The 19,241-nt window shown below is 42.3% G+C and overlaps 1 protein-coding gene across 21 annotated transcripts in view; it reads right to left on the reverse strand.

The window, feature by feature from the left end:
• CAMK2B (calcium/calmodulin dependent protein kinase II beta) overlaps positions 1-19,241 on the reverse strand; it is a 453,822-nt gene that overhangs the window by 35,367 nt on the left and 399,214 nt on the right. For 9 of the 21 annotated variants that reach the window (XM_030201722.1, XM_030201719.1, XM_030201716.1 and 6 more), the window contains 4 exons: positions 15,172-15,300; positions 13,826-13,954; positions 3,589-3,708; positions 868-984 (listed from right to left, as the gene is read on the reverse strand). The exons of 7 other annotated variants lie outside the window; for them this stretch is intronic. In XM_030201722.1, the coding sequence (XP_030057582.1) occupies positions 868-984; positions 3,589-3,708; positions 13,826-13,954; positions 15,172-15,300 (495 nt within the window). The remainder of the gene's footprint in view (positions 1-867; positions 985-3,588; positions 3,709-13,825; positions 13,955-15,171; positions 15,301-19,241) is intronic. 5 more of the 21 variants (XM_030201734.1, XM_030201733.1, XM_030201735.1 and 2 more) reach the window with 2 other exon arrangements.

Here is a 19,241-nt window from a genome sequence, read left to right on the forward strand (position 1 = left end):
TGAGGATCAGGATAAAGGTGCACTGGCACAGCTGTGTAGAGGAGGAAACCTCAGTATCAGAATAGCAGAGAATGCTGCAGGTCAGGGCTGAGGTGCACTGGCAGAGCTGTGTTTGGGGGTTTCAGTACTACAACAGTAAGGGTATTGCAGATCAGGACAGAAGTGCATTGGCAGAGCTGTGCAGGAAGATGGGTGTGTGTGTGTGTGGGGGGGGGGGGTCTCACTACTGGAATAACGGGGAGTTCTGCAGGTCAGGGCTGAGGTGCATTGACAGAATTATATTGCTTGGGATGGGGGTACTGTGTGGAGAGAGCTCTGCTCTGACCGAGTTACAAGTCAAGGGAAAGTTCTGGGTACCTCTTTTTGGCCTCCTAAAGTACCTGAATGGCCAAAAAAAAGATTGCAATGGACACAAACAGTGAGGACGAGTTAAAGAGAAAATCAGGAAGTCTTTATTAATAGCTTAATAACAACCCGACACGGCCGTGTTTCGGCATCAAAGCCTGCATCAGGGGTCATCTTACTTGACCCCTGATGCCGGCTTTTATGCCGAAACACGGCTGTCTCGGGTTGTTATTAAGCTATTAATAAAGACTTCCTGATTTCCTCTTCAACTCATCCTCACTTTTTGTGTCCATTGCTTTTGTTGTACGTGAGGATTCCCCTCCTCCCTTTTTGTTTTCCAAAAAAGATTGCAGCAGTACCTGTCCACTCTCTTGGGATTATCATAAGATGATGGTGGGAGATCTTAGTCCACTGTAGGCTTTTGATTTCAAAAAGAATTCAGAATTATTTCCTTTTTCTTCTTGCTCTCCAAAAATGGTGCACATAGCATTAGAACATAAGGCAAACACAATGGCTACTTACACAGTGAGGATAATGAAGAGGGGGTGATGGCTGGGATATGATGCTGGGGGACTCCAGGGTTAAGGGAAGCAGTTGATGACTGAGGATTGCTGTTTATCATATCTGACAGATGGGTGGCTGAGGAGGACAAATGAAAGAGGAAAGGAAACAGGAGAATGAGGCAAACAGAAAAAAAAAATACACAGCTGGAAAGCATCAGGACCATGACAGACAGTGAGGTGAGGTGTGGTGTGGATAGGCCTTAACTAAGGTGGGGTGATATTCTGCAATTCTCCACTCTTCTGATCCCAAAGCCCTCAGACATCCACAGGTCATAATATAGTATATGACAACAGAAAAAGACCATCTGGCCCATAAAGTTTACCCAGTTAGTCTGCTCACATTGCTCAGGACATACCTTTGCTGTCAACCAGAGAGTGTGACTGCCTATGAAATTCAGAGCAATCATTTTTTCTAGTCCTGTTTTATACATCATCATTTTAGTACACACAAACACACACAAGATCTTCATTTAGTTCCCCCTGGAATCTGTCTTCCCCATGTCTAACCACAAGGTTTTGTAATAATCTAAAAAGCCAGCAGTACTAGCATGGCTTTTTCCTGGATATCCAGCCTCTTAGGTTGCCAAATGTATTGTCTGCCAGACAGATTCAACTATGTGAGTACCTCCAGATCTCTTTTTATGCATCTAATTAATTACTGAACTTGCAACCTGTCAGCTTTAGTTTATGGGCCCAAGGTTCTCTCACATCAGCTAAAGGCATACACTGAGGAGGTGCTGCTTCCACATATGGATCTTTACCACTACAGGGGTGATTTTACCTTAAAATTAAGTGAGAAATTGAACAAAATGATATGTTATTCCTGAATAGTCCTTTTAAAGACTCTCCAATACTGGGTGTGCCCCACATAAGAATTATTATGCATCAGCTAAGGAACCCTGTAGGTTTGCTCAGTGTGCTGAATCTTGTGCTAGGTACCTCTTATAGTATAAAGTTAGCAAGGCAAGTGGTTCTGTGTGCGCCCAAACTAGTGTCAGGTCACTCTGTTACACAATAAGATACACCTCTCACATGCCACATTATCTTAGCTAAGAACTTTAAATTCATGCATGCCTTTGAAATATTAAGGGGTGTTTTTAATACTGTGTGGCTGTAAGCAGAAGACCATGGAACAGCATCACAGACAGCGCTATGTGTTTCACAGGTACATACTACCCTGAAGGGCTGGGGAGGGCCTGAATACCATCATAGCCAGTAGAATCTAGGCTCCACGAAACTCACAACTGGAATGCCTGGGCTACCAGCTTCCTTGTTCATCCTCTATGGCCCCTTTTCTTAGATCAACGTAAGATAAGAAATGCCATATGGGCTCAGACCAAAGTTCCATGAAGCCCACCATCCTGCCACTGACAGTGCCCAGTCAAGGTCCCAATCATGCAGCACCTCTTAGTTCTGATCTGTCATCAGGGACTCATCTGCATGTTTATTATTTTCCCTATTTTTTCCAACAGCTTCCCCCCCCCCCCCCCCCAACATACACACCAAGGACAGCAGCAACATCCCTACATTAACAGGGCAATTATGTAAACTAGGTATTAATATTTATGTGCAAGTTAGAGAGGAAAATGTTTAGAATACTATATGCATGGGTGGGACATAGGCAGGGCTCTCGCTTACATGTATAATTTACAGAGTACTGTTAAGTTACATGGGTATGTGCTGCACTTAGACGCTCACACATACACCAGCTCTAGGGATGGCAAAACTGTGATCACCTCAATGTTAGCTGCCTGCAAGTGTCTAAATATTAGTTGCCTACTTTCCTTTATAGAATAAGTTCTTAACACATGCCCTCCAGGCACCCAACTGGAGAGACCCAGTTATAAAATTGCCCTCTGAATGTCAAGTTGCCCTCAAAGCTGCTCCTCAACACACCAGTGACTGCTACCATTACTTCATGGCTATGGAAAACCTCAGCAAATCCCGCTTTTCTAATTTTCAGGGCAATGAGTTCTAGTCCTTGAAGGATGGCAAGGACCAGAATATGACGGCACAGAAATCAGAAAAACAGGCAGGAACGGACAACTCATGACAATACAAAACTTATAAAGCATCCCTCATTAGCCAAGTTGATCACCCATTTGTGATAAAAACCACAAAAGATTATCATTTAACTCTGCCATTCACAAATTTTCCTTTTGCCCTGAGGCATCCCCAGGAATTCTTAAAGTCTGTCCCTCACCACAACATTTATATGCTGCTGTCTGATGTGGGACTGGACCAGCAATGACTCCCACAAGGGCTGCAGAATGGCCTTCTGTTGATCATGCCATTCAGTTACCAATACCATGAATAGACTCTGAACCAATGATCCACACAGAAAGATTAATTAGAACTAAAGTAGTTAACTCCAAGGCACAAGGGTTAGGCCAGTTCTGTTCCTTTTAATTCTGAGGGATCTGCAGCCCTGTCTTTCTAGTGAAGAATAAATTTTTGAAATTTCAGATTGCTCTAATATAGGCACTCATCTCTTCCTCATTAAAAAAAAAAGTAGCTCACTCTACAGTTAGTGACTTGGCATCTCCTCAGCTAAGTGCTGGGGGGAGATGAGGATACATTGAAAGAGAATAAAGGCTCCACCCCTTCTATCCCCAGGAGTCAGGTCAGTGAGAGGAGGGTGTGTGGGTGGGAGTTTGCACTGTGGGGACACGTTACTTACGCTGAACAAACGGTGAGTTTACGTGGGGTAGAGATAGCCGCTGTTGGGTGCTGGCGTGCTGCGCCCCCTCCACTTCGGAGCCCCTCCTTACTGTGTTAAAAATGTCAGTGAACCTGGCAGCTAGGGAGAGCAGACAGAAAACAAAATAAAATAAAAGGAAAAAAACAAAGAAAAAGAAAACAGCAGAATGAAAACAATGAGAGATCAGACAAACAGAGAGATGGGCAGGTCCGTACTGCATTCAATTCCAGAGAGTAATAGACATAGCTGAGATGAAGCTGATTCAATTATTATAGCTATGGCACAGGACAAAAGCACGAGTCCACAGTTCTCACATGCTGAGAAAGCTGCAATGATCACAGTAGGACTGCAGTTTTCATTGCTGCCGGTGAAATTACATATTGTCATATGAGATTATGGTTCATTCCTGACTTTCCTATTACCATCCCAATGTATTCTGCCCCATGTGATCAGGGCATACTTTAGAAAACCATAAGGACTATGTAGAATGTATTGGGATGGGAATTAAAAAAACAAATAAATATAAAAACAAGTTTAGACCACAATCTCAGGATTACACAGAAAAGTTCACAACCCAGCATTTTATTCATCGGCTGTAATACTGAATCTTATTGACTTCTAGAGTTAATCTGAGTACCTAGGCTTAGCTTTGGTTTGGCTCTAACACAATTTTGTTTTACGACTTGTCCACCTCTATAGACAAAAAAAAAATCAAATATACACAGCAACCAAAGAGGGAACGATGAAGCAAGGCAAGACTTTTTAAGACCAGGACATCAAACCAAAGAAAATTACAAACTAATAAGAACCATTGAGGCATGTGGAGGGGCATAATCGAACAGGGCACCCAAGTTTTCATGAGGTCGTCCTTGCAGGACGGCCCCGCGAAGGGGCGGGGAACCCGTATTATCGAAACATGATGGGCGTCCATCTTTCGTTTCGATAATACAGTCGGGGACACCCAAATCTCAACATTTAGGTCGACCTTAGAGATGGTCGACCTAAATGTTGAGATGGTCGACCTTAGAGATGGTCGTCCATGGTTTTCGGCCATAATGGAAACCGAGGACGCCCATCTAAAAAATGACCAAATCCTTTGGCCATGGGAGGAGCCAGAATTCGTAGTGCACTGGTCCCCCTCACATGCCAGGACACCAACCGGGCACCCTAGGGGACACTGCAGTGGACTTCACAAATTGCTCCTAGGTGCATAGCTCTCTTACCTTGGGTGCTGAGTCCCCCCCAAAACCCACTCCCCACAACTGTACACCACTACCATAGCCCTAAGGGGTGAAGGGGGCTCTTACATGTGGGTACAGTGGGTTTCGGGTGGGTTTTGGAGGGCTCACATTTATCACCACAAGTGTAACAGGTAGGGGTGGGATGGGCCTGGGTCCGCCTGCCTGAAGTGCACTGCACCCACTAAAACTGCTCCAGGGACCTACATACTGCTGTCATGGAGCTGGGTATGACATTTGAGGCTGGCAAAAATTTTTTTTATTTTTTTTTAGGGTGGGAGGGGGTTGGTGACCACTGGGGGTGTAAGGGGAGGTAATCCCCGATTCCCTCCAGTGGTCATCTGCTCAGTTCGGGCACATTTTTGAGGCTTGGTCGCAAGAAAAAATGGACCAAGTAAAGTCGGCCAAGTGCTCATCAGGGACACCCTTCCTTTTTCCATTATTGGCCGAGGACGCCCATCTCTTAATCACACCCCAGTCCCGCCTTCATTACGGTGCCAACATGCCCCCGGGAACTTTGGTTGTCCCCAAGATGGGAAGCAGTTGAGGACACCCAAAATTGGCTTTCAATTATGCCGATTTGGGCGACCCTGAGAGAAGGACACCCATCTGCCAATTTGTGTCGGAAGATGGGCGCCCTTCTCTTTCGAAAATAAGCCTGATTGTAGGCCAACCCTAGTAGACTTTGAATGCTGATTTCCAAGACATGATGGAACAATCTGAACTCCCAAACTACATGCTGAAATGTGTAATTCTATTTTTACTTAAATAAAATTATATACTGTCTGTGAGCAAATCATGACTACAAATACCAGAATGCATTTTGGGTATGTTAAAGGGGGACATAGCTAAAATGATCAGCTGTTTTAATGTTCATCAGGAAACTGGGAAGAGTTCTATCCTTGCTTAAGGTTGTGAATACTTTCTTTTGGGGAGTGGGTGGAGGGACTTACTTCCATGCCAAAAGCATTTTGGGGTAGGGGTACTTGTAGTTATTGTTCACTTGATATTAAAAGGGCCACATTGTAAATGCTTTGGCATGGGACTAATTTAAAGTAGCTACAAACACCTGGCTAAAATGTATGTGTCTGAGTACATCCAGACAAAGTAAACCAGGTAGACAGACACAAACATTAAGAGAGCAAAAAGAAAAAACCCCCAAAACAAACCAAAACAAAAACATCTGGAAACATTTCAGTAGAAACAGGTTGCTAGATACTAATTTTAATTGACTACTTTGTGTGTGAGTGTGTGTGTGTTTAGGAAGGGGTTGGCTGGCAGTTTCTTCCTGCTTTTTGAGGCTTCCAGTTCAAATGGAACCAAGATTAGTATCCTACTACCAAACCACCTTTTTTCACAAGAATCCAGGGATTTCCCCCCTATTTTATATTATTTCCAAATTTATTTTAGTCTATTCATCATTACAGTGATGGTCTTTAGCTAGGGGCCAGGGCTCTTTTCAGAAAAACAAATTACTTACCAGTAGCAGGTGTTCTCAGTGAAGAGCAGGAGAGATGTCTTCACAGATGGGCAACATCACTGATGGACCCCAAGGATGGGAAAGCTCTCCCTTACATTTTCTAATGGTGAAGCTTTGACCTTCACTACATATTTGAACAAGTAATCACACTGTATTGAACAGGTTTGCCTCAGTTCTCTTCATAGTATAAAAAGAATACAATTCCAAGGAAATGAGGAAGGATTATGATAGCACTTCTATCCTGCTGTCCATGGAGAACAACTGCTACAGGTTAAGTAATTTAGTTTTTTCCAAGGGCAAGCAGGATGGAATGTCCTCACAAATGGGACTCCCTACATACAGGTTGCCTTTAACTTAAAAAAGAGAAAAGGGAAGAAACAGACTGCCAATGGGCAAACAACAAAACTTTCTGTTGACAACAAGCTTTTCTCTCTCTTTTTTTTCTTTTTAAATAACAAAGGCAACCAGGAAATCATAAAAATGGACTCCAAGGGGGAATGGAGTTGGATTCTAAATTCTAAAGAGATTCTACAGAACACAGTGACAAAATCTATTGTCTTAAGGGCGAATGGGAGCCTTCAATAAGATATGGCAACCTTATGAACAATTTCAAGATCAAGCACAAGAACAGAAATCAGCACCACCATGAAATGGGGAGGGGGGGGATGGGGGTAGAGGATATGTAGAGATGTTATGCACCAGGAGTATGTAAAGCTATGCGATACTGTTGATGGAAATATTGAGAAGCTGTAACTCAAATTTGCATGTTAAAAGCTATAAAAATTTTAATAAAAAGTTTTTCGGAAAAAAAAATCATTGTCTTATCAGATATCACTTTCCAAATAATTCATATGAAGGTATGGACCGAAGTCTCTGTCACACCTTTGTAAATCTCTTCTATAGTGGACAACCTTAAATGGGCTATTGACACAGCTATGACTCTGACACTGTGAGCCTTGACATGACCTTCTAAATTAAGGTTTGCTTAAGAATGTGAAGGAGATGCAATCTGCTAACCTATATAACAGTGTTCACTCTACTACAGCAGGTTTAATGGAGACAAAAGAAACAAAAAGCTGGGTTGACTTTCTAAGGCTTTGATCCACTCAAACAGAAAGCTAAGGCTCTTTTGCAATCAAAAGTGTGCAGGACACATTTACTATTGTGGGCACGTGACACATTTATAGTACAACTGATTTAAGGTGGAAATCCAACACCATCTTAGGCAAGAACTTTGGATGGTTGTGCCAAATCATCCTATTGTTAAAAAATTTGGTAAAGGGTGGGTTGATTATTGAAGCATGCAGTTCACCGACTCTGAATGCTGAAGTGATGGCGACCAAAAATAAGACCATCTAGGTCTGACACTTCGGTTCAAAGTAGTCAGCAATCAATTCAGGGATCCAAATGGAGCTTTCATTAACTGGGTTAGAACAATGTTGAGACTCTAATACACAGTGGGTAGGTTGATGGAAGGTTTCAGTAGAAGTAAGGCTCACACAAATTGAACTGTATGCAGCACAGAGATGGGTTTACCTTCTACAAGGTGATGATGTGTGCCAATTGCACTCAGGTGAACTCTGAGTAGCTTTATGAACCCAACTCAGATAGATGCAGAAGGTATTCGAGCAGTTTCTATATGAAACAGGAAAGTGTGAAACAGGAAAAAAAATCTAGAATCTTGCTGTCACACCAAACTACAAGCTTTCACCACTTAAAATTATAATACCATCCTGTGGATGCTTTCCTAGAAGCCAGAAGCTCTGAAACAAGAAACCAGAAAAGGTCAAAGCAGATATTCTGAGCCTTTCAACATCCAGTCCGTGAGGGCAGGGACCTCGTATTGGAATATGAGAGTTCTCTGTACCTGTGTAATCAATACCGAATAATTCCTCACTCTGAATGACCTCCTTATATATATTCCTTGAAGGAGAGAAAAATAACCTTTTCTTGGTCAATAAGGGACTATGATTCTCATAGTCCCTCTATTTCATTTGAGTTTTAGAAGCATCATCACCAGAAAAGGAATCAGAGGATACGCATACAGAAGACCCTCTACTCAATCAAAGAGGAAGACTTTTGAGGTACATTTCTTGTGAATCCCTATACTGGAGCTGAACTGAGGAACTTTCCTGTTCTGAGGAGACACAAAGACGTGTATTGTAGTTGTTCCTTACTTAAGATATATGCCTTTCACTACTGCCAAGTCCAGGGACCACTCATACAATTGTAGAATTCAATTCAATTTGTCCGCTAGGATGTTTCTTTTCCTGCCAGATATGTGGTTCTGAAGGTCATTGCTTGATGGATGGCCCAGTTCCACATTCTGACAGTCTCCAAACACAAGAGGCAGGAACCTGCTCCTTCCCAGCCTGTTGATGTAATACATCACTGCTTGGTTGTCTGTTTGGACTATGACAGTTTTGTTGGTTAACTGATCCCTGAAAAGCTTTAAAGAGTTCCAGACCTCTCCAGGAAATTTATCTGTTATGAATTTTCTTAAGCAGAACTTAGGTCCTGGGTGTGCAGCCTATGTACTTGAACTCCTCACGCCAGTTTGGAAGCATCTGAGATGAGGACAATTTGAATGGGAGGAATTTGGAAGGGAATTCACTTTGTCAGATTTGATTGGTTCAGCCACCAGGACAGCAGGGAGTCCCTGAGATAGTTGGTGATGAGAACTATGGCTTGTAATTTCTTAGCGGACCATGTCTATTGTGAACTTAAGGTCTACTGGGCATATCTTATTTTGAAAGGTGCCAACAGATTTACATCTATTTTTGATGAAATATGGCCCATGCTGACTCAATAATGGCTCCTACACTATGGACACAACTGTGGTGATCCTTTCTGGAGAAAGAAAGGCTTTGCCTAAGTTGTGTTTAGCAGAACTCTTATGAATTCTAATCAAGATGAAGGGCTTAATTGGTGTTTTGGATAATTTATGACAAATCCTAGAGATTCCAGCACCTGGATGGCTTTGTCATTGATCACTGAACTTCTTGAAATGGCCAACTATCCTGATAGGGATACACATGCACCATCAGCTTACAAAGGTGTGCCACTACCACAGCTAAGCAATTCATGAAAACAAGAGGAGCTGATGCAAGACCAACCAGCAGAACATAATCTGGTCAATACTTAGCTAATGGCAGTCAACGTTTTTTTAAGTGCTGACCGTCGCCGGCTAGACCCAGATATTCAATGTGTGGCCATATTCATACGGGACTCGCATAAAATAATTATGTAGGTCCTATTGACTGGGACCCACATAAAGGGATCAGTCACTTCCCCTCCCCTCTTCTGATCTCCCCTTGTGAACCCCACCCCCCAAGAACAGATCCCCCCATACCTCCCTCACCCACCCACCTGTAGGGGCCACCCCCCATCAGGCCCACCTAAGTTCCCAGGCGGTCTAGTGGAGAAGGATAGACAGGAGCAAACCCCACTTATTCCTGCACCTAGTGGTTCCAGCTATAAAATGGCAATATCAAACTCTAGCAGAAGTCATGCGGTACTACTGCCAGAGGTCAGCTTCCATTTTACAGTAGTCATTTTACAGCTGGAGCCACTATGGGGAGAAGCGAGTCGGGTTTGCTTCTTCCAAGCCTACTCCACTAAACCACCTAGGAACTTAAGGTGAAGGGACTTGGGGGGAGGGGGGGGTTGTTCATGGCGATGGTTTGTGAGGGGAGTCTGCTACCAGAGAAAGGTTTGGGAAGGAGGTCTGCTATTAGGGGATTCAGGAGTGGGGACCACGTGTGGTGGGGGTTAGAGTTGGGTAATGTTGGAGAGCTTGAGAAGGGGGATCACGTAATGTTGGGGGATCCTTCTCTTGGTGGGGGTTGGGAGGGGGTCAGACGTTGTTGGGTGGAGCAAGGGGAGATCAACTACATCGTAAGGTGTGTACCAAGAGTTATGCGGGTGCATGTGCTTTTTGTGCAGACCTAACTGCTTGCTTAGCTATGGGGGCACTAGCACTGATTATTCTAGCACCTGCATAACTGTCAGCTCCTCCCTAACTCCACTCTCAAAATGCCCCGCTCCTGTCTGGTTTTAAGATGGCCGGTTAGTGCAGATATTCAGTGGCAGTGCCCAGTTAAGTGCCGCTGAATATCTGCACCTTGGAGCTTGTCACATACCATTTGACAATGAGAATTCTTCCATTTGGGAGTACTCTGCAGATATGGCTGTGGCCAATATAAGGGTGCTCTGGGCATCATATTCCAATGAGGTCCAAAGTTGGTGTTCTTTCACCTCCAGTTGGGGATTAATCCTATAACAGGGAGGCTATGGAGTGCCTATTCTACAAAGGAAAATAAGCACCTACTTTCCTTTGTGAAATATGTGCCTATATTTTGAGCACAAGTACTTACACTAGCTCTGTGGCTGGCATAAGTGTTTGTGCCTAAATGCTGGAGGTATGAATCTAACATAGTATTCTATAAGTTATGTCCCTAAATTTGAACCACCAATGCTCCAAAACTCTGTCTACCTATAAGCCTACCTATAAAGTACACGCTATGTAAGATATGAACAGATTTCCAGAGTAATTCTCAGGCGCATTTTTGGTACATATGCTGCTATGTACACATTAGTATTCTAAACATATTTATGTATAATCAGCATGTAAATGTTAGCACTGGGCTAAGCGCCCGCATTATAGAATTAACCCTACATGCCAACATTGGAAGCCTTCAATGCCAAAGAGACAGAACCTTTCGTCTTCTTCAAATGGGTACTGGCTGATGCTGATCCTAATGCCTTCACCCAGCATCCAATGCAGCTTGAGGGTCTTTTGACTCCAATGCAGATGAATATAGCTGGCATTTCAATTAAGTGAAGTGCTTTTTCTTTTGTTCTTTAGAGTCACAAAGATCTATTCATGTAATCTTTAGGCACAAATGACATATAAGAGGTCTCATGATCTGGGCTTAGGCATTGCAAGCAACAATTGTAGGTATCCATTCTGGATATGGTCTTTTGCCACACAGCCCACACTTCTTAAAGCCATTGGGGATTTTTTTTCTGGGCCATGAAAAAAAATTGATGTAAAATCAAACAACTTGAATTTGAGGAAAAAAGATCTGACTGAGATGCCACGGGCATTAGAAAAATGGTAGAGGCAGATGCAAAAAAAAAAAAAAAAAAAAAAGCTTTTAACACAATAAAAACTAAGGAGACTAAATGGTGATAAAGAGGGGTGACCTACATGCCAGGAATAGGCTCACTGCACATTTTACATTTGTTGGGTTCATTACTTACACTGAGTGAGAGGAGAATATTTAAGGGGAGCTGGTTGTTTGGTGTCTCCCTCCCCCCTCCCCCAGCTCTGAGGATTCACCATCCCTTCTAATTCTGTTTAAAATGTCAGTAAAGGTGACATATGAACACCACCAGGAAAATAAATTAGACTATGAAGCACAAATAACAGAAACAGAAAGCCATACAGTGGGGGGGAAAAATAATAGTGACAATGGAAAAATAAGAAAGTCAGATTTGAATCCTCTCCTCCCTCCACCACAAGACTGGCAGGGCAAGACAGTGCCATGCAGAACAAGCAGCAATGACTATGGCTGGATGGGCTAGGAGGGAGTTAGCAAACAGAAAAACTCTGCCCTGAAAACAGACAGGCAAACTGTCTGCAAAAGCCAGACTGGCAGAAAGATAAGCAGACCACAACAAACTGAAGTAGTCCAAAGAAGAATTTATTAAATGAGAAACAACACTGGAGGGTAAAATCAAACTTTTGGTCTCTTTGTGTTGCATTTTTATGAGTCATCATATCTATGTTACTTTTTATTGTGTATCATTTATACTTCATGCTCCTCTGATCCGCTTGCTGCTTTGTTCAGAGTGGCCATAATACCTGCACTAACCACTCTGCAGGGATGTCTGTGTGGTCATATTTTTTTAAATGATGCCAGATGTTCATGTCCATGTTTTTGTTTGTCTCTGAAAAGTTGGATGTTTCACTTTGGAAAATGGCTATTCATTTTGGATGTTTTCAGTGTAAAAACATTCATCTTGCAACCGTAATCAAATAGGAAATCTAAACGTTTTTTCTGTTTATGGTTGTGAGATGGCTGGGGTTTTTTTCTTTTGAATGTTATGAGCAGGACTTTTTTTTTTTGAGACATAGATGTTTTTTTGAAAATGCTCCTCTATGGCACCAAGTTCTAGAATAGCGCCTAAGGGTTCTACTGCATAACTGCAAGGAGGACATTCACATGGGAGGAGCTTGGATGGGCTGCCAAGCAACACATGCAGCTTATAGAATGCTCTACATTCAATTGAAACTACACAAATCAATTAAACATCAATATAATTATCTATAGTTCACAAATTTTTGAAATCACATCTGTTTAATAAATTATCAACAGAAAATTAATTTTCTGCTTTAATTTCCTTTATATCAATTTATATGAGCCGAATACTCAAAATTAGTTTTGTACACTTGATCACTTTAATACTTCAATTAACTGTACTTTTATTATACTTCCATGCATCAAAATAGACTGTATGTAACACAGAATAATAATTCTATAATGTATTGTTATCTTATCTCTTTCTGTTATAATATATAATGTACTTTACAGTCAATATTTTTTCTTATATTTCTTGTTATTACCTTCTAATATTTACTAATTACTATGAGCCACATTGAACTCAAGACTCCTTGGGATAATGTGGGATATAAATGTAATGTCCTTTATTATATTCTTATTTATTGACTTATTATTTATATTTTTAAATACATATGATTTGGATTTCATTATTGTTTTTTGCAATTCTCATGTTGTGCATTATTTTACATGCTATTATATTTGTTTTTAATAGTATTATTGGCCTCTGATGCAGCCCAGGAAGGGCACAACTTGGCCAAGTCGGGCCTAGGTTTTTTATCCCTCTGGTGTAGTTCCTCATTTAATAAATTTTTCGTTGGAACTTTGGTTTGCCTTGGTCTGTTTATCTTTCTGCCAGAATCTGATGGGAACATGAAGCATATGACTTTGGAAATGATCATGTGCAGGGAAAGGGGAGAGGGCTTGACAGTGAAAAAAGGTTTGAGAACTCTCAAATTTGAGAACAAACTGCTAATCCTACTTCTGATTCCTACTCACTGTGTAAACTTGAGCTAGTTACTGACATGCCATGGGCTTACATTTCAGTTAGGGATGCTGTGTCCCTGAAGTTAGTCTTTACAGCATTAGCATTCTATAACATATGAAGCAATGTCCCCTTAAGTGTGCATAATAAAGCTCTGATATTAAGGGGGTTTGGAGAAATATATGAACCTTAAGACCAAAGATCTTTTGATGGTCCAGAATGTAAAAAACTTGAGCAATGCCACCAGAAATGGCGAGAGGAGAGGTAATGGGTGAGGAGAGAAACTGTTCTGAAAGATAAGTTAATACTAGATTAAGCCGCCATGCAGTATGATGCAAATGGCATGTTAAGCTGCTAGAACTAGCCATTAATCAGACCACCTACTTACACTGGAGAAGCAAAGAGTCCACCAGGGATGGAGATGGGGTTGATTGGGCAATGGCAGACTGTGGCCCCTCAGCTTCAGGGGGCCCAGGGACCCTCCTCACTGCACTTAAAATATCAGTGAACTTGGCAGCTGAGATGAAAAACAGATGAAAGAAAATAAACACAGAGCGAAGGAAAATGGTAGAAGAAAAACAAAAAGGAAATTACAACTATGAAATTGGTGACAAATTAGTTGGTTGTGTTGATAGTCTTGCTCATGACTGTTATGATGATAAAGGCAAGGTATCAGGTTAAATGGTTCTAATGCTCATTATGAGGATTATTTAATTTTTTTACAATTGTAAATCACTCCATTTTGCATAAGGCTTGGCGTGACATACAACACACATTATGCACAGTTCCCGATTGTAGCTTCTGTTGCAATGATTGCAATGATGTAATTATAGTAGCTGATAGGCTGATGATATTTACATGATGTGGTTGTGAGGATGGATATGTGAAGTATGGGGGCTGCTGGTGAAGTTGTCATGAATGGCTGTGGTGACAAAATTTAGCGAGATGAGGGTGGGTGGAAGTCTATAGCTGTGATTATTGTAGTTTTTAGTAAAACTGTATTTAGGGCAGCTGTGATTATTTTATATGTATGATTAATAAAGCTGTGAAAGTGAACACTGATGTTGGTTACTGTTGTAATAGCCCCAGTGATCACAAACTGCAATGGTAACAGTTCAGATGATGGCTGGCGGGATTGGGATCTAGTAGCTGTATGGGCAGATGCTGTGGTGACATCTATGATTATGGTTAATGGTCAGAATGATAATCAGTGATGACAACAGGTGAGGCTGTGATGTGGTAACTATATGATGATGAGATTAGCTACATTGAGGGTTACTGCAGTGACAGCAGAGATGATGAATGTTACTGTGGTGATAATTGGTGAGACTGTGATGACAGTTACTGGGTTAATGTGCTAGTGGTTATGTTTATGATGTGATATATATGTAGTCACTTTTGGAAATACTCTGATGATGGTGGTTGTGTGACATTTGGTTGGATTCTGTGATAATGGATACCACAGTGATGACTGTGGAGACAATCGTGGTATATGGTCCATTACTTTTAAGATACAACCCAATTCATCATGGCACTTATAAGTCTCCAAAGCAAAGTAGGGCTTGAAGACCCATGATATATTAGGCCATTACTGAAAGAATACACAACTTTTTAAAACATCATTAGCAATGGTAGATCGTTCACAGAGGTGTGTGTGTGGTAGTGGTGATGAGAATGGAAATGCTTGAGCTGTGGGAGCAACAAAAGGACAGAGGTTGCAAGCTGGTTACTTACGTGGGACAGGCAGTGGGTTTACTAGAGATGGAAATGGAGATGGCTGGTTAGCAATAGGCTGTGGCCCTTCAGCTTCCAGGAGCCCCAAACCTCCCTTCATTGTGCTTAAAATATCACTGAACTTGGCAGCTGGGATGGTGAACAGGTGAAAGAAAATGAAGAAGATGGATGAAATCATGAAGACAAAATGAGACAAAGTAACAAGAAATGTGAAGAGTAACTTACTAGGAAACAGAGTGCTGCATGTCCTTGAATGCAAAGTGTTAATGCCTAGCATAGGTAAGAATGCAACCCCCTCTAAACCCCTGCTAGAGCAAACAACCTCTTAGCTCCAAGGGAATCTGACTTACCATTGGGCAGGGATAGATTTGCAGCTAGAACCCCATTTACTTCTTTTATCACCTCTGCTCCTGAGTCATATTCACTGTTTCTACCCCACTCCTTGATCTTAATTCATGGCCTTCCTCCATACTTTGCCTTTCAAGAAGTTGCATATAGAAAACTGCAGGTCCCTGTTCTAGTTGTGGTTTCAGCAGAAGGCTGTAACTAGTGACTGTGCAAGCACATGCTTTGAGTGGAGCAGCCCAGTGGTTAGGAGCAGTAAACTGAAAATCAGGAGAGCTGGGTAAATCATTTTCAGCCTCCATTGCCTCAGGTAAAACTAGAGATGTCGAGAGCAGACTAGCCCCAAAGAGTGAGATTTATAGGCAATGTATCTTGAGGTATAAATTTACAAATTTTTACATGTGAAAAAAGCTTCACAAATGGAAGAAGCAAAACAAAAATGATATTTAGTTTTCTTCGCTGCTTCTTTTTTTTCTTTTACCAAATGTTTTTATTGAACATTTTTAAATATTACATTACATAAAAACAATTCAGAAACAACACTATAGAAAAGTAACTTTGCTGTTTCTGAAAACATACAGAGTAGAGGCAGTATTAGGTTAAGGTTTTATCTTTAACTAGGTAAGGGGAAAGGGCAAGGGAAATGGGACTTGATATACTGCCTTTCTGAGGTTTTTGCAACTACATTCAAAGTGGTTTACATATGGGGCAATGCAGGATTAAGTGACTTGCCGAGAGTCACAAGGAGCTGCAGTGGGAATCGAACTCAGTTCCCCAGGATCAAAGTCCACTGCACTAACCACTAGGCTACTCATAGGTGGTCAGTGGCCCAACTGTTTGGGGAGGCTAAAGGGGGCGGGGTTAGGGGTGGGGCCAGGGCTGGAGCTTAAATCCATAATTGTCTGATAACACACAGAAAAAATAAATAAATAAAAATAAAGTCATAATTAATACCTTTTATTAAATTTAGATATTAGATATGTATCATATGTCAAAGAATAAAGTGGTTGCTCAAAGCATTCTAAGCACAATCGCTCAACTGCAAAACACTATGCACAACTTTGTGCAAAAACATACTCAGAGCCTTACTGTACCATAAATATTACACTGGGCAGAACCTAATACACCAATATACCACCCATACGGAAAATGCAGACCGTCAACAATATGAAACAAGGGATCATATCACAATTCTCATGAAGAGCCACATAACACCCTAATTCATGTTTAATGTGGGATAAAATGCCATAAATAAATATAAACTTTTAATGTTGAGCACCTGATTCTCAAAGTGGACATATTCCAAACACTATATTGAAAATAAAATGATCTTTTCTACCTTTGTTGTCTGGTGACTTTTTCTGATAATGCTGGCCCAGTATCCGATTCTGTTGCTATATGTCCTCAGTGCAGGTCAGGAAGTCATCCTCATTAAATGTCTCCCTGGCAACACAGGACTCCTCCAGCCAACCCCCCCCCCCCCCCTGCTCTCCCAGCAGTAAGGTAAACAAACCATAAACCAATTTCTACAACTGCTTACAAAAGGCTAGAGGGCTTTCACTGCAGCTCCTGCTGTGAGGATGGAGGTAAATCAACAATTTAAACCCCTCAGAGCACAGCAGGGGAGGCTTAGCCTGTCCAAGCCTCTTATACCGGGCGCCTATGAGGATACTCCTCCACTTGGGTTGAAAACTTCACTTTGGCACAGGTACATTTGTACCAGTGGACTCCAATCCAGCCCAAATTTTCAAAGAGAGCTTGATTTGTGAGATTGTCCCTACCTAGAGATACAGAAACATACATTCGAACATGCTCTCTTATTCTTCAGACACATACACACACATGTATGGACTCTCTAGCTCTTCAGTTTCATACACATGTGCATGCATGCTCTCATTTTCGATATACATGCACATGTATACTCTTGCTCTTCAGATACATACATGCACATTTTCATTCTTCAGATATACAACACAAAAAACCACCACACATATGCATTCTCTTGTTCTTCAGGCACACACATTCAGTGTCACTTTCCAGGCATGCACACACACACACACACATTCTCTCTTCTGATGCTGTACTGCTATCTGATGCTCTTATGCTCAGTCAGCCAGCTCCCCCCCCCCCCATGCACACCAGCTCTGACCCACCATCATGTCAAGTTCTTGCATTTGCTTGCCAGCTTTTTTTCTCAACCTGTAGTAGCAACTTCATATTTCTCCATTCCTCTTACCTTCCTACAGTATCCCTTTTCAACAGCCTCCCCCAGGACACTAACTGATTGCACTAGCTGTTTCCAAGGCCCCAAGCCAAGCTCAGTCACTCCCATTGCATTTGCAGCTCACTTCCTCCTTTAGACTAGAGCAGCCTTCCCACTGACTGGATCCTACCACAGTTTCTGCAATGGAAGTGGGGAGGACTGGAGAGCTACGGAGAGCTAAAACTGAATCCAGATGCTTTAGCCATCATTATGGCTTTGAGAAAGTTTATTTACAAATCTACAGAATCCTGAAAAATTCCAGATAGTTGGAATCCTAGATTCCTGAGTCCTGACAGCATCTGACAGGGCCCCCCTAACCTTTTGAGTTCCAAGCAATAGAGGCTGACCGAATTTCGGTTTCAGATTCACCACCGAAACCAAACTGAAATCCAGGTTTGGGTTTTGGCTGAAAATGCCTGTGCATTTTCAGCTGAAACTAAACCTCTCCCCTCCCAGTCACATGGGCCCTGATAGCTTGTCCTCCCCAGGCCTACCTTAGTGAAGCTCTGATGGTCTAGCAGTCCTTCAGGAGCAGGAATGAACCTCACTCGTTCCAGCCTGTATCACTGCAACCTCAAAGTGGCCCTAGTGGTGTAGTGGTCCTCTTTGGGGGTAGGAATGGACCCCACTCTTTCCTGCTCTGTATACTGTTCCAATCCAAATGGCTGCTGAGACTTTCCATGGCAGCCTCGTGAGACTGCTACGGGAGGTCCTGGCAGCCATTTTCCAGTTGGAACCAGCATAGGTAGAGGACTCGCTTCTGTCTGTGTTTGTTCCAATCACAAAATGGCTGCCAGGACCTCATGAGGCTACTAGGGGAAGTCTCAGAAGTCATTTTCCAACTGGAACCAGCACAGGCAGAGGACTCGCTCCTGCCTGTGTTTGTTCCAATCACAAAATGGCTGCCAGGACCTTGTGAGGCTACTAGGGGAAGTCTCAGAAGCCATTTTGCAACTGGAATCAACACGGGCAGGAATGAGTCCTCTGTCCATGTGGGCTTCAATCAGAATATGGCTGCCAGAATCTCCCACGGCAGTCTCGGCAGCCATTTAGATTGGATCAGCACATAGGTCACAAATGAGTGGGGTCTGTTCCTGTCCCTACTAGACCACCAGTGCTTCACTAATGTAGGCCTGGGGAGAGTGTACGGGTGGTTGGGTGGGAGCCGGAAAGGGATCACCGGGGAGGGGGTCGCTGCTGGGAGGAGAGCTTTTATAGTCTGGGGGGATGGATTGGGGGAGCGGCAGTTTCATTTATGGTTTCAGTTTCTGCCAAAACTAAGCAGCCAATTTCAGTTGCAGATTCGGTTTCAGCAGAAATCAAAGATTCTGGGTTTGGCCGGGCTCTACAGGCATGTGTCTTATTTGCCTACGCATTAATCAGTGTTAAGTCACGGAGGATTTAATTGGATTTAGCAAAGGCTCTTTCATTTCTAGGCAAGTTAAATTCAGGCATAGTAGGT

This window comes from Microcaecilia unicolor, chromosome 4 (genome assembly GCF_901765095.1).
Source record: "Microcaecilia unicolor chromosome 4, aMicUni1.1, whole genome shotgun sequence".
NCBI lineage: Eukaryota > Metazoa > Chordata > Amphibia > Gymnophiona > Siphonopidae > Microcaecilia > Microcaecilia unicolor.